The 13,725-nt window shown below is 39.4% G+C and overlaps 1 protein-coding gene across 1 annotated transcript; it reads right to left on the bottom strand.

The window, feature by feature from the left end:
* Positions 1-9,370: 9,370 nt before the first annotated feature.
* On the bottom strand, positions 9,371-10,273 carry LOC139735466 (acyl-coenzyme A diphosphatase FITM2-like). Its single transcript, XM_071646222.1, has one exon. The coding sequence runs from the start codon at positions 10,271-10,273 to the stop codon at positions 9,371-9,373; it is 903 nt and encodes a 300-aa protein (XP_071502323.1).
* Between the last annotated feature and the right edge of the window lie 3,452 nt (positions 10,274-13,725).

Below are 13,725 nucleotides of genomic sequence, written 5' to 3' on the forward strand. Positions count from 1 at the left end.
CATTCACCATAGCGACATTTCTAGTTATTTCTTTCTCTCCCTCATAACAGTCCGACCTGTGTGTTCATTTATTTATTTATTCATTCAAATAAAGTTGTTTCAACAGGGTAGCCCCATCAGTAGGCAGTTACTGTTCTTCCTGGGGGCCCTGCACATACAATCAGAACAGATGACAAAATGACATTTAGGGCGCGTTCGAGCGCTCTCCTAAAGTGAACTGTACCGTACCGTACCGCGCTAGAGGAGCGTTCGAACGCTCCTAAAGTGTACCGTACCGTACTGTACCGAGCCAAAAGTGGATCACTTCCCGATGTGCTCCAAAAGCGTACCAAAGCGTACCATAAGTTCGTTGTAAAGCATGCGCGTATCATGTGCATACGTCACAATGCAAAACATCATTCTCTTTGTTCGGGGCAGCTGTAAGTAGGTCAAGCGCAAGGTGAATGACCTTCTCGCTACAAACAAGCGTGACCTTTTCTAAAAATAACTCGAGAGGTACGCTTTCTCCACAGAGCTTTCGAACGCTCCCAAACTGGCACAGTACGGTACGGTACGCTTTAGTTCAGTTCGCTTCGGTTCGCTTTAGAGCGCTCGAACGCACCCTTCAACATACACGTACGTGGACATGTACCTCAGATTAAGGCTCACATGGCACATCAGAACATGGTAGATCAAGTCAATTCACAGACCCCCAACCTTTTCTGACTAAAAAATACTACTCAGGGATGTTTTGACTCAACACAGGAAAGAAAGAACAGTTTTTATAGAAGTGTGTAGCAAAATTGTTAAGAAAAACAGGAACCTTCTATTGAAACAAGAGCTGGGAATGGTCATAGCCTTTCCTCCAAATTCAGAATTCAATATGCATTTGTAATTTGCAATTTGAGTTTGGTCATGGAGACAGTGTGGTGACAAAAGGACACACAACCTGTGACATTACATAACTTACTGAAACACTGCACTGGCAGTTTAAAGGGGAAGGCTAGTAACTGATCAGTGGGAATCAGTGGAAATGCTGGGAGATGATTGTTACAATCCTTATGGGATTCATTCAAGAGTTCATTGTACATGTATATCTATTGTTGTGTGAAAATGATTTGCTTCAGAATGGTCTCATATTCAAGTAATGTGCAGTTTAATGCTTCCAGGTTAGCGTCCCTGGTCAGTGACGGAGCATTAATCTGCACATTACTTGAATATGAGACCGTTCTGAAGCAAATCATTTTCACACAACAATAGATATACAATGAACTCTTGAATGAATCCCATAAGGATTGGAACAATCATCTTCCAGCATTTCCACTGATTCCCACTGATCAGTTACTAGCCTTCCCCTTTAGAGGGATCATACAGTGTTGGTTGTTGTTTTTTTTTTTGTTTTGTTTTTTAATCCATTTGATGAAAACTGGTCTTGGAATGGCCGAGATATCCCAAAAAGTAATCCTAATGAAATTGACAGGCCATGACTTTTATTAGGATCTATTAGTTTTACCTTGTTTTTAGATATCTCAGTCACTTCAAAACCGATTTTCATCAAGTAAACATTTGAATCCCTTAGAATTGTATGCTCTGTTACATTTCATAGAGTGGTTTCTAAATATCTCACAAAATGTTACTTTAAGCTGAATCCTCGCCTCAATTCAGTACTGTACAGTCCCTTTAACTATAAGCACAAGGCTCTGATAATAAACATTGCTAAGTTACTTGTACATGTAGTTCTTTTTGTTGACCCTAGCAACATGCTGTTACATTCAACGTGAAATGAACATGTACCAGGGTACAATCGCATAAAGAACAAGGAAAAGTAGAAATTACGCGGTGCGTAGTATATGTCCCCGCCGGAAGTAGCATTTTGTAGGAAAATGTACATTATACATGTAGGTCAAAAATCAAGGTCAAAGGTCAAAGAAGTCAAAGGTCAAAATTCTGTGTAGAAGCTTTAAAGCCCTCACCTAGTGCCATCACATAAAGCAAACGGAATCGAAATCGATTTAGAAATGGCGATGGAGTACCGTAGCATTTTGTAGCCAATGTACAATATAGGTCAAAAATCAAGGTCAAAGGTCAAAGAAGTCAATAATCAAAATTCTGTGTAGAAGTTTTGAAGCCCTCACCTAGTGCCATCACAAAAATATAAAGCAAACGGAATCGAAATCGGGTTAGAAATGGCGAAGGAGTAGCATTTTGTAGCAAGATGTACCGTACAATATAGGTAAAAAAATAAAGGTCAAAGAAGTCCACAAATGGTCCAAATTCTGTGTGACATAGAAGTTTTGAAGCCCTCACCTAGTGCCATCACATAAAGCAATAAATGGATTCGAAATCGGGATAGAAATGGCGAAGGAGCAGCATTTTGTAGGAAAATGTACAATATAGGTCAAAAATCAGGGTCAAAGAAGTCAAAGGTCAAAATTCTGTGTAGAAGTTTTGAAGCCCTCACCTAGCTAGTGCCATCACATAAAGCAAACGGAATCAAAATCGGGTTAGAAATGGCGAAGGAGCAGCATTTTGTAGCAAAATGTACAATATAGGTCAAAAATCAAGGTCAAAAGAAGTCAACGGTCAAAATTCTGTGTACAAGTTTTGAAGCCCTCACCTAGTGCCATCACATAAAGCAAACGGAATCGAAATCGCGTTAGAAATGGCGAAGGAGCAGCATTTTGTAGCAAAATGTACAATATAGGTCAAAAATCAAGGTCAAAGAAGTCAATGGTCAAAATTCTGTGTAGAAGTTTTGAAGCCCTCACCTAGTGCCATCACATAAAGCAAACAGAATCGAAATCAGGTTAGAAATGGCGAAGGAGTAGCATTTTGTAGCAAAATGTACAATATAGGTCAACGGTCACAACTGAAATTCTGTGTTGAAGTCTCAAAGTTCCCATGTATATAGTGCTATCAGCCTATCATATAAAGCAAACAGAATCAAAATTGGCTCACAAATGACAGAGAAGTAGCAAATTGAACATTTTGATCACACACGGACACACACACACACACACACACAGAGCCCGTTTCATAGTCCCCTGCTCGAACTTGTTCAGCGGGGACAAAAATTATACAGTAGCAACACTGAAAGCAGTGCACATGACTGAGCATAAATCATGTGTGATTGAGTATGTGTGTGTGTGTGTGTGTGTGTGTGTGCGTGTGTACAAGTGAGAGAGAAAGAGAGAGCGAGAGAGTGTCTGTGTGAAGCAAAGTAACTGAATTCTGGTACATAATTGTCTGCTTAATGAAAACATGAATGGTAATCATTGATTTTTTTTAATATTTAAAAAAAAAAATTAATGTAGCCATAGTGATGAAATACACTGTAGAATGGAAAGCTTGTGTAACAATAAGCCCCATCCAATGCAGGTAGTCCAACACTGCACTCGCATGGAAACTTAACAGTTGTTTTCAGTGGGCTAGTACCAAGTATTCTACTAATAAGATACAATCATGTACTTGTAATAGAATACAGTACACGTACCAGGTACATTATACCATCCATGTACACACATTGTACATGGATGTACTTCAGGGCTGCCAACTCTCACTCATTGAGAGTGAGACTCACTCATTTTGGTCCTTTCTCACTCTAAAACTTTATTTCATTTGCATGCATTTCTATTGATCTCACTCATTTTGACTCCTAAATTATAGCATTGGCCTATGGGAGTCTCACTTTACACTAGTTTCAAATGTTGGCAGCCCTGATGTACATAGGCACTCACACACAAATACACGCATCACTTATCATCACTCATTTGTGTCATGATGCCCTAATGTAACTGAGGACAGAAGTATTGAAAAGTTCTGTGCTAATATTCAGGAACTAGCATTTCAATGAATTAGGACAAAGTACTGTTAATAGTAAAGAGCTTTGTAATGATTTCGGTGCAATAAAAGCAACAGATCAGTGCATGTATAATGGGAAATCCAACAAACTAAAGGTGCTATGGCTGGCGTGCTAGTAGAATCATTGTATGTGGCTTCTGGTTGACACTGTACAGCTGTATATTATGTAGTGATAATATGTACAGCTGTAAGTATTGAAGAACTGCGAGAGAGTTTAAAACAGGAAACAAATGAATTTATCCTGTAATTAAGAGCAAGGAATAGACATTAAGTTATAAGATTTTAAAAATGCATCTTTGACCCATCTTTAGTGAAGATGAGAGGAAACTCGTTGTCAGAAGAAAGATAATAGAAAGCAATATTTAAGAAGAGAAACAAGGCTTTTTGGCAAATAATGCAAGCCATGAGACCATGTCAACTCTTGAGTTATTCCAGAGAATTCCATGTCCACAAACTGACCTTGAAATGGTTATGTGATTTTCAGCGTTCATCATACGTTGTTTTACATAGTATTTTAAATGATTTGTTCCTTTTGTTTCATACAATGTACTATCTTTATCCAACAAACTTTCTCCATCAACTCCCCATTGTCAGCAAACCAAATGAAGGCACACTGAACACACAGTAATATCATTAGGGTACAATACAAATGTAGATGGTATCCCATGTAAAAACAATTTATTCTAGTATGAATGTACTCAAGAATAGTGTATTTACCTATTTGAATCATCCAAAACAAGGAAAAGTAGAAATTACGCGGTGCGTATTATACGTCCCCGCCGGAAGTAGCATTTTGTAGCAAAATGTACAATATAGGTCAAAAATCAAGGTCAAAGGTCAAAGAAGTCAAAGGTCAAAATTCTGTGTACAAGTTTTGAAGCCCTCACCTAGTGCCATCACATAAAGCAAACGGAATCGAAATCGGGTTAGAAATGGCGGAGTAGCATTTTGTAGCCAATGTACAATATAGGTAAAAAATCAAGGTCAAAGGTCAAAGAAGTCAGAGGTCAAAATTCTGTGTACAAGTTTTGAAGCCCTCACCTAGTGCCATCACATAAAGCAAACGGAATCGAAATCGGGTTAGAAATGGCGAAGGAGTAGCATTTTGTAGCAAAATGTACAATATAGGACAAAGGTCAAGGTCAAAGGTCACAACTGAAATTCTGTGTACAAGTTTCAAAGCTCCCATGTAGTGCTATCATATAAAGCAAACAGAATCAAAATTGGCTCATAAATGACAGAGAAGTAGCAAATTGAACATTTTGATCACACACGGACGCACACACATATACACACGAACACACACACATACGGAGCCCGTTTCATAGTCCCCTGCTCGAACTCGTTCGGCGGGGACAAAAAACCAAAGAGAAATTTCCATTGAAAATATGACTTAATGCAGCAACACTAAGGTGATAAAACACACATTTCTAGTCACTGGCCTTTAATAAAAGCGACACAAATACACACACTTTGATCATTGAAGTATGATGCGAGGGCAGTGAAAACTTGCAAATCCTTCCATCTCACCCATCAAGTCCAGGGAGAGTACTGCTGTGAGAAATTGTCGACTACTGTGCACTCCCGTTTAACGAAATTCCGGTTACAATGAAATAAAAATTCAGTTCACGAAGTTATCGGCTCTATGTTTTTTATTATTCATCTGTTTCGTTATTACAAAATTTTGTTATACAAAAGAAAATTGCTGGTCCCGAGTACTTCATTATAATGGGAGTACACTGTACTCATCACTAAATTGGCAGTCCTGAATTTTTAAACATTTCCCAGGGCCTGACACCAATCTTTCCCTCTATGGTGGCCCAAATGGGCCACTAAAATCTGTAACTCTGAAATTTTGGTGGCCCAAAAGAGAAATGTGGCTGCCTGAAATAAAAGGACACATAGCAATCCATTTGCTATTAGGGCCACCAAAAGATAGCCTTTTTTAAAAGTTCGATGGTCCCAGGCCACCAGGCCATTGCTGATGTCGAGCCCTGCATATTCTACATTCATGAGAAAAAGATCAAGACAGAACTGCTTACATTAAAACCATAAAATGTGTACAAAATTAGAATGAAGAATACAATTACAAGGTTATTTCGTCAACACAAGACAGAGACGGTAACTTTAATTTAAGATTATAAAATGTAATGCAAATGTAGGGATGCTACAAATTCATTGATTCAGAGGCTTTTGATAATTCACCCGATATAGGCAATGGTACAGAGAGGTTGCATAACAAATACTCTTAAGACTAGGACCCCGTTTACAGTGCGAGGCTCGGCCGCGGCTCGGCCGCGGCCGTGCCAAACCCCGCTTCAGTGTAAACGCGCAAAAGGCCAAATGCGAGGCCAAAATCGGCCTCGCATTTGGCCTCGCTCTGGAGGTGGTCTCGGCCGCGGCCGAGCCCGGCCTTTTCTTGGTGTAAACGCAAACTGGGCCAAATGCGCGGCCAATTGCGCGGCCAATTTTAGTTTGGCTTCCAAACCCTCTGCCTGTATCTTTCGCTATTTAGGATATTAACCCCCTCAACGTCGAAAACTAGTATAGTTTAAGGTGGTTTTGTCCTGCAAAGGATTCTTTCCTTCGGCAAAGGCCTTTGCCCGAACGGCGACTTCGTCGCCACGGAATTCATTTGGCAAAGGGTCTGAGAACCAGACAATACTAAATTGCATTTGTTTACAAGCAGAGCGCCACTACGACAAAATATTGAAAGGTTTGAATCAAAAGCGCGGCCGAGCCCAGCAGTGTAAACGGACAAAATTGCGAGTCTCGGCCCCGCACTGTAAACGGGGTCTAATAAAAGGTGATTTTACAGGACCTCATTGCATTTCTTTGATTTGGGACCCTGATATAGTGAGAAACCTCATATAACAAGATAATGAATGGTTTTCACTTCAAGTCTTCGTTATACAAGAACATGTATCAAGGTTCCCCTGACCAAAATATGACTCAACAAATTTAACAATCTGTTTGTTTTACCTTATAGGATATGCTACTACTACTAGTGATGAACAATGAACAAATGATTAAAAGATAAATCATTGAACTGCTGATTTGGTATTGGGGACTTCATGAGCGAATCAACTTTCAGACTTTTCTTCACAGTTCCCGCTTCTCAGAAACCAAGGAATACACTGTAACATTAGGTTGCCAAACATCAGATGTAGGTTTCATAATACATGCACTTGGGATAGACCAGGGGGCACCTCCCTGGATAGACACACTGGCCATAACATTATATATGAGGTAACTGACGTACTACACATCATACACTGCACTGCAATGTCTACCCGTAACTGAGCTAGATGACTGGTGTCTTAAAATCAGGATCTACAATCTATAGAAATTCCAAAATAACTGTACACACAATGTACTAATGTAAATATATACAGGTGTACACAGAAAAAAAATTGCATCAGCAATTTGTTTATCTTCATATTTCTCTCTTTTTACTCTTAATTACAAAATACAATATCCAAAGTTAACATGCCATATAGGTGGCAATAATGTCTGCAATTGTGCATTATTCAAGAGTGAAAAATTTGCACAAAATAAACACACAAACTTGTGTGTAGAAAAATACTCAATTGGCAATTAACCATACCAGCAATATACAAGTATCTACGTGCACACAACCTTGGCATATTGTGACGAATACATTGTAAAATTTACATTAGGTTTATTTTTCCTTTTCAATCTTTTGATAGCACTCATCACTCATAGTGCAGCAGAGATCAAATAATGCCCTCCCTATTTACTGTGCTGTGCCACTCTTGTCTGGAGTTCAAGACCAATCTAATACGTGTTTTAAGGTTCAGTTTCCAAAGTCTTCCTAGTAAATAACCACAGTCAGTATTTGGTTACACTGTAAAACACTGAATGATACTGGCTAATACAGCTGTAGCTGTCATGTCATTCTAGAGAATTTTACACGCTTAAATTGTTTTGTCTTCTGTAGTACGTCTTTTAATTATTTCCAGTCTTTACAAATCTCAGGATGCTATTAACCATTATATCAATTATCTGAAGATGAACTGTATGTGAAGAAAAATTAAAGTGTTAGCATCTTCTGTAATTTTTTTTTTTTTGGGGGGGGGGGGCTGGGTGGAAGAGACTAAAAGTCAAATAAGCGATTTTAATTTACTCAGTCACGAAACTATGAAAGAGATGCTAAAGAAAAAAAAGTGTTGAAGCTTGCCTGTAGTAATGTGGGGTATCAAAAAAGAACAGACGATTCCTACATAGTGTGGATATTAAGCTCAGATTTATATGGGCATTGTACAGTAAGTACCACTGTGGAGTCTCTGTGCCCATGTTCTTTTCCATGATGCTTCAAACATAGTTTAAAGGGACTGTACAGTACTGGTTGAGGTGGGGATTCATGTTTTGAACATTCCTAAGTGAGATAATGAAAAGCCTAGAGCTAATGAAATATGAAAGAGCATGTAATTTGAAGAAGGATTCAATGTTTATTTGATGAAAATTGGTTTTCAAATGGCCGAGATATCCAAAAACAAGGTGGAACAAAGAGATCCTAATAAAGTTGTGGCATGTCGCCTTTTATCATTAGCACATTTTTGGATATCTCAGCCATTTGAAAACCAATTTTCATCAAATAAACGTTGAATCCTTCTTAGAATTACATGCTCTTTCATATTTCATATTGAAAGAGGCTTTTCATTATCTCACTTAGGAATGTTCAAGACATGAATCCCTACCTCTCAACCAGTACTGTACAGTCCCTTTAATACAGAAAGAGAAAATCAAACTACATGTACATGTACAAAGTATGCAAATCTCCTGGATGCTTTCCATTCCGTTACATAGCATGGTATGTAGGTACCGTACATGTATTGAATGCTTCCTCAAACAAAGTTAATACATCATTGTACAATGAAAGTGTCTGTAACTAGTGCCTGTACAAGCCTATGCATTATCCCACAATTCATACAAAATTTGCATATTGGGTGCAAAATGTACACCGAATGGCATTCAAAACTTGTACAGGATTGCACAAAAACATACACTTTAATGTACACGTACTTCCATTTCCTTCACGCTGCAGCAAATTCTAACATTTATGAAATGATGAATGAATGACAAGTCATATAAGTTGTAATACTGTAAATACAAACCCGTCTCACTTTTTTTACAGTGAGATACAACTGTTGTCTATTCTTCATACGCCAATCTACATTACATCATCCAGATGAAGGAAAAAAAAAGAAAACAAAAACACAGAACAACGTATCTGTATAATCCATGAGCTTAGCTAGGTTGACACAAGAGAACTGCATTGGCATTGGTCACTGATTGTCCATTCCAAGTTTCATTGTCCCTTTTTTCCTTTCCTTGGTAAATAACACCGAGGTGAAAAAAGAGAATTCAAATCACTTCATTAAACCTGCAAGTGGTCTCGGGGTATGTTGACCCTAATCCCTATGGCTAAATTAGAGTAAAAATACATTGCAAATATTTTGTTTCTCATTAAATCTGGTAAACAAACAATTAACATGTGATGCAATCATCAAGACAAAGGTAGTGCAAATAATGAATCTGAAATGAACCAAACTCTGTATGTTGCAAACCATGTGAGCAGTGCTATTGCAGTACCAAGCACTTTATGACTCATTGTGTGGAAGTACAGACTTGTGGCAATAACCATTATAACACTCAGAGATTGCATCAGCGATATAACAATGGTTGTGGCATAGAGACCAAGTTTGAAGATGACACTGAGAATTGGGTGTTCCTCCATTTCCATGCTGCTTCTATTCGGAAAGACGAACTTAAGTCCTGGAGACTCGTAGTGCTGCCAGAAGGGAGCTAGTTCCTCATGGATGGACAGAATGATCAACACCAGTAGGAAAGAATGGCCGGAGATATCGAAACCATCCCATGCTCCCCCGGCCCGTCGGCAGGCGAGCGATGCCCTGTGCGTCTTGGGGTCAATGCTGCACGCACCTGTGTTCTCATGCACATGGAACATGATGATTTCAACCCAAAAATACCACGATGCTGTCAGAACAGCAAGACGAAGTAAAGATCTGACTGCTGGAATGATTTGTCCAGGAAACCTTGCCCACGATAGAAGAAGCAAATATGGTGTCATGAAGCACAACGTCCAACCCCATGACCACTTCACAAATTTCTGGTTCAGTACGTTGTGCTTGTTTGAAAAGTACGAGTCGAGAATCATCCCATTTTCTCGTAAAACAGAACCGATGAGGATGGCGAGAGATATCAAAACTGCCAAGTTTTGCGATGATAGCAATCTTTTCATTTGACCTCCACCTTTTTTAGGTCTCGTCTCTGTTCCAGAAGAGGAAACGTTCAGCGTGTCGTTATTTTGACTCCCTTCTGTAGATGAAGACACATTTTTTCTTCTGCTTGCATTCGTTCCACCACCTTGTCTCGAGTCCATCGCCATGTCGTTGGAATGTGGAAAGGGGATAACGATGATAATACCAGTCAAGTCAACTGTATGCGATATGCTGTACCTTGTTTGCTGGTTCTGTAGTGCGATAGAGACTCTCCACTGGCCACTACTACACACTAGATCAGACGTAGGGACTCTACACAAAGTGCAGTGTAAAGTGAGAGCAGTTTGGATTCTTCTTCTTCTTCCTTATATGAGCAAGATGGCTTATATTTATGGCCAGTGCAAGCAGTGGTACGGTACACATGTAGTTGTAGTAGGCTTACTCGCGATCAGGCAAACGCTAGAAACTTACGGTTACCAGTTACAGACACATGTCTTTGATGTACGATCCGCCTCTTACTCCAACCGCGCATTACGCAATCAGGCACCACTACTGTCGTATACATCGTTCGTTAGACACGTGTACCAGCGGAATTCAGATTGAGTCCACTTTTCGCCTTCTGACGATGATGGCGTAGTTAATTTTTCTTTTGCTTCTTTTGTGGATGGATCACCCCCACCGAACCGGTGATCACCCCACACAAGCAGCGTGCCCTCGTACTCTCAATACATGTGTCATCTTTATATATTTGTGTCATTCTATGTAAAAATCTACAAGAATTGTATTCAAATGTCTGTTATGCTGTTATTTATATTCCATCTTTGTTTGTTCTCTCATACTCTGAGAGGGGGTCGAAATAGTCAGTAAGATTCTATCTGGCTGGGGTTCCTGGGAAAAGGGGGATTCAAACAGTTTGAAAACAAGGAGTTATTTTTCTTAGCACGACGATGGAAATTGTGGTGGAAAATGTACATTTTGATTTTTTTTTCCACCAGGGTTATGGTTTTGAATTCGTAATAGAGGGGGTATAGCAATTGAACTGGATAATTCGATATCCTGACCATCCTCATACCTGGAAGGTCAGGATCTTAGGTTTCTATCACGAGAATGAATTTCAGTGTCAAGTTACCGGTACAATGCATTAAAAATGCCAAGATGCATTTGTAAAATGAAGGAGTGGTCGCAAAATAGGATATAAAACCTGCTGTTCCTTTTATAAATGCACAATGATATTAACACCAGTTTTCAAATATTAGGCCTACAGGGCCTCTTTTTCTGTATGCTTTTCAACCCTCAAAGAATATCAGTTAATCCTGCCTTAATATAATAAACATTGATAAATCTTCACAGAAGAGCCGTGATGCATTGCTCTCCGACAAAGCCATATTGGTCCTAAAGCACTGAATGCTTTTGGTCGATAAAACATAATTATTCATCGAGGTAGGACGAGTAACAACATGAGTGACAGCGGATGAACTACTAGTACTAGCATACATTTAGTGTCAACAGAATGCTGCAAAGAAAATGACAGGCTAACCATGATGTATACAAAATAAAGAACAATCTTGCTCATCTTCCGGCACAGGACTATCAAACAGGTTACCCAGTCGACGAGAGCCGCTCATTCACATTACTATAATATATACCATACTCGAGAACTGAGTTGCATCAACCATGGAGGTAGAAAACTACCTCCATACATCAACATTCGTGATTCTTTCCGAGAACAGTGACCGAACTCGAATACAGTACTCGTCAGTATACCCTGTCCGCGAAAATTGTTGCAGCGCCATCTGGTGTTACAGTAAGTACTAAGTAATCGACTGACGGTTGATAACAATAGCACATGGACCTACAAGTTGGTCATTCATGCTGTACGCGTGCTAGAATATTTACAAGTTCTGTAGACTTTACAAATTTTGTAAATGAATTTATCATAACGTAAATAGTACTCGAAAGGGGGAAATTGCGGTAACACACACATACTTGTCACACACACAGATTTTACGAGAATCTTCTGCTTCATAAAAAGAAATAGACTTATCCAGAAGACATGCAAGAGGAAGACGACCTTAGGCCCTATATCATTGGGCTCCTAAGAAGGGATATTTCTACAGTCTTGATAGTGACGCCATTGTGACGTCATTTGCCTATATAGTAGCCCTATATCTCTCTTATGGGCGCTTTCAGACATAAGAATCATGCCTCGCAAGCAATGATGGCTACGAGAGTATCAAAACAAAATGTAATCATAATAAAGCAAACGTTGAAAGCTATGAGAGACTATGAAAGCACAGACACTGATGAAATAATATCCCATGGATATAAGCCATACTCAAACGCTGCTCAAACCATATCGCTTCGATATACTGTTTTGCGAGGGTTTTTTTCGCGCGAGTCAACTGCTATTCGCGAAATTAAAAACATGCGAAAATTATTGCCTCTAACGCCGATATGAATGTGACTTACCTGTAGGCCTATACTGTCTCTGTTCAGTACAGGATTCCACGATCGCGAATTAGACCACTCGCGAAATTGTCGGGAAGCCCCGATTCGCGAAAATTTATCGACTCGCGAAATTATGGCGTATAGGTCCTCAAGTATACGATTTATATTGTAACGAAAGAGACGGGTTATCCTGCTTCTGATGGGAATGGGAAGGTAAGAAACCTTAACCACGCAGTTCAGTCGGACACTCAGGTGAGAGAACGTAAGGGCCCCGTCACACTACAGCGAATGCCCAACGAATACCAAGTGAAAGCCCAACGAATTCGAAATTGTGAAAACAGTTTGCATGTCTGACGTTCTTTGAATTCATTAGCTATTCGTAGGGATTTGCAGAGATACGCTGGAGATTTTGGACATGTTTTAAAAAAAAATCGGCTCCAGCGTATCTCTGCGAATCCCTACGAATAGCTAATGAATACAAAGAACGCCAAGCATGTTACGAACTATTCTAGTATTACCAACGGATGTGAACATCTATTATCTTCAAATTTTCAAATTTATTGAACATTCGTTGGGCATTCGTTGGGTATTCGCTGTAGTGTGACAGGGCCTTAAATAGAGGGGACACAATGTCTTCCGGACATGACAGCGAGACATGACAACTAATTGACAAATTGCCCTATACTACACACCAACGTAAAAAAACACTTTAATGATCAGTGTTTTAGTAGTAGCCATGATAAAAGAATCATGGGCGTACATACTCGAGCATGCAGGATTCGAACCTACGACCTCCAGATCACCGGACAGGCGTCATCTCCACTAGACCACCGAGCTTTCGCCGGACAGCAAGTTAATGTTGGTTCTAATCTTTATAGCGGGTATATACTGCGTATTATTCAAATTCATTATTATTATTATTATTTTACCTTCGAGATGTTTTCATTTCAACTGATAGACAAATTGTCATTAAAAAAATCATGAATTTGAATAAGTTTGTTGTCTAATCCCAATATGCAGGGTTACAACTCAGAACAGAATCTCTGGGCCGAAGCTAGTCACTCTGTAGACTTGTAGTGCTTTAGATCTCTACATGTAGGAGCTAATATTATTTATACCAGGGAGGTGGGATTTTTTTCCCCACCTCCCTGTTTGTACCCTTCAGGGGTTT

Source organism: Diadema antillarum, unplaced genomic scaffold, assembly GCF_040938485.1.
Source record: "Diadema antillarum isolate AM-2024a unplaced genomic scaffold, OU_Dant_1.0 seq00000581_RagTag, whole genome shotgun sequence".
Classification (NCBI taxonomy): domain Eukaryota; kingdom Metazoa; phylum Echinodermata; class Echinoidea; order Diadematoida; family Diadematidae; genus Diadema; species Diadema antillarum.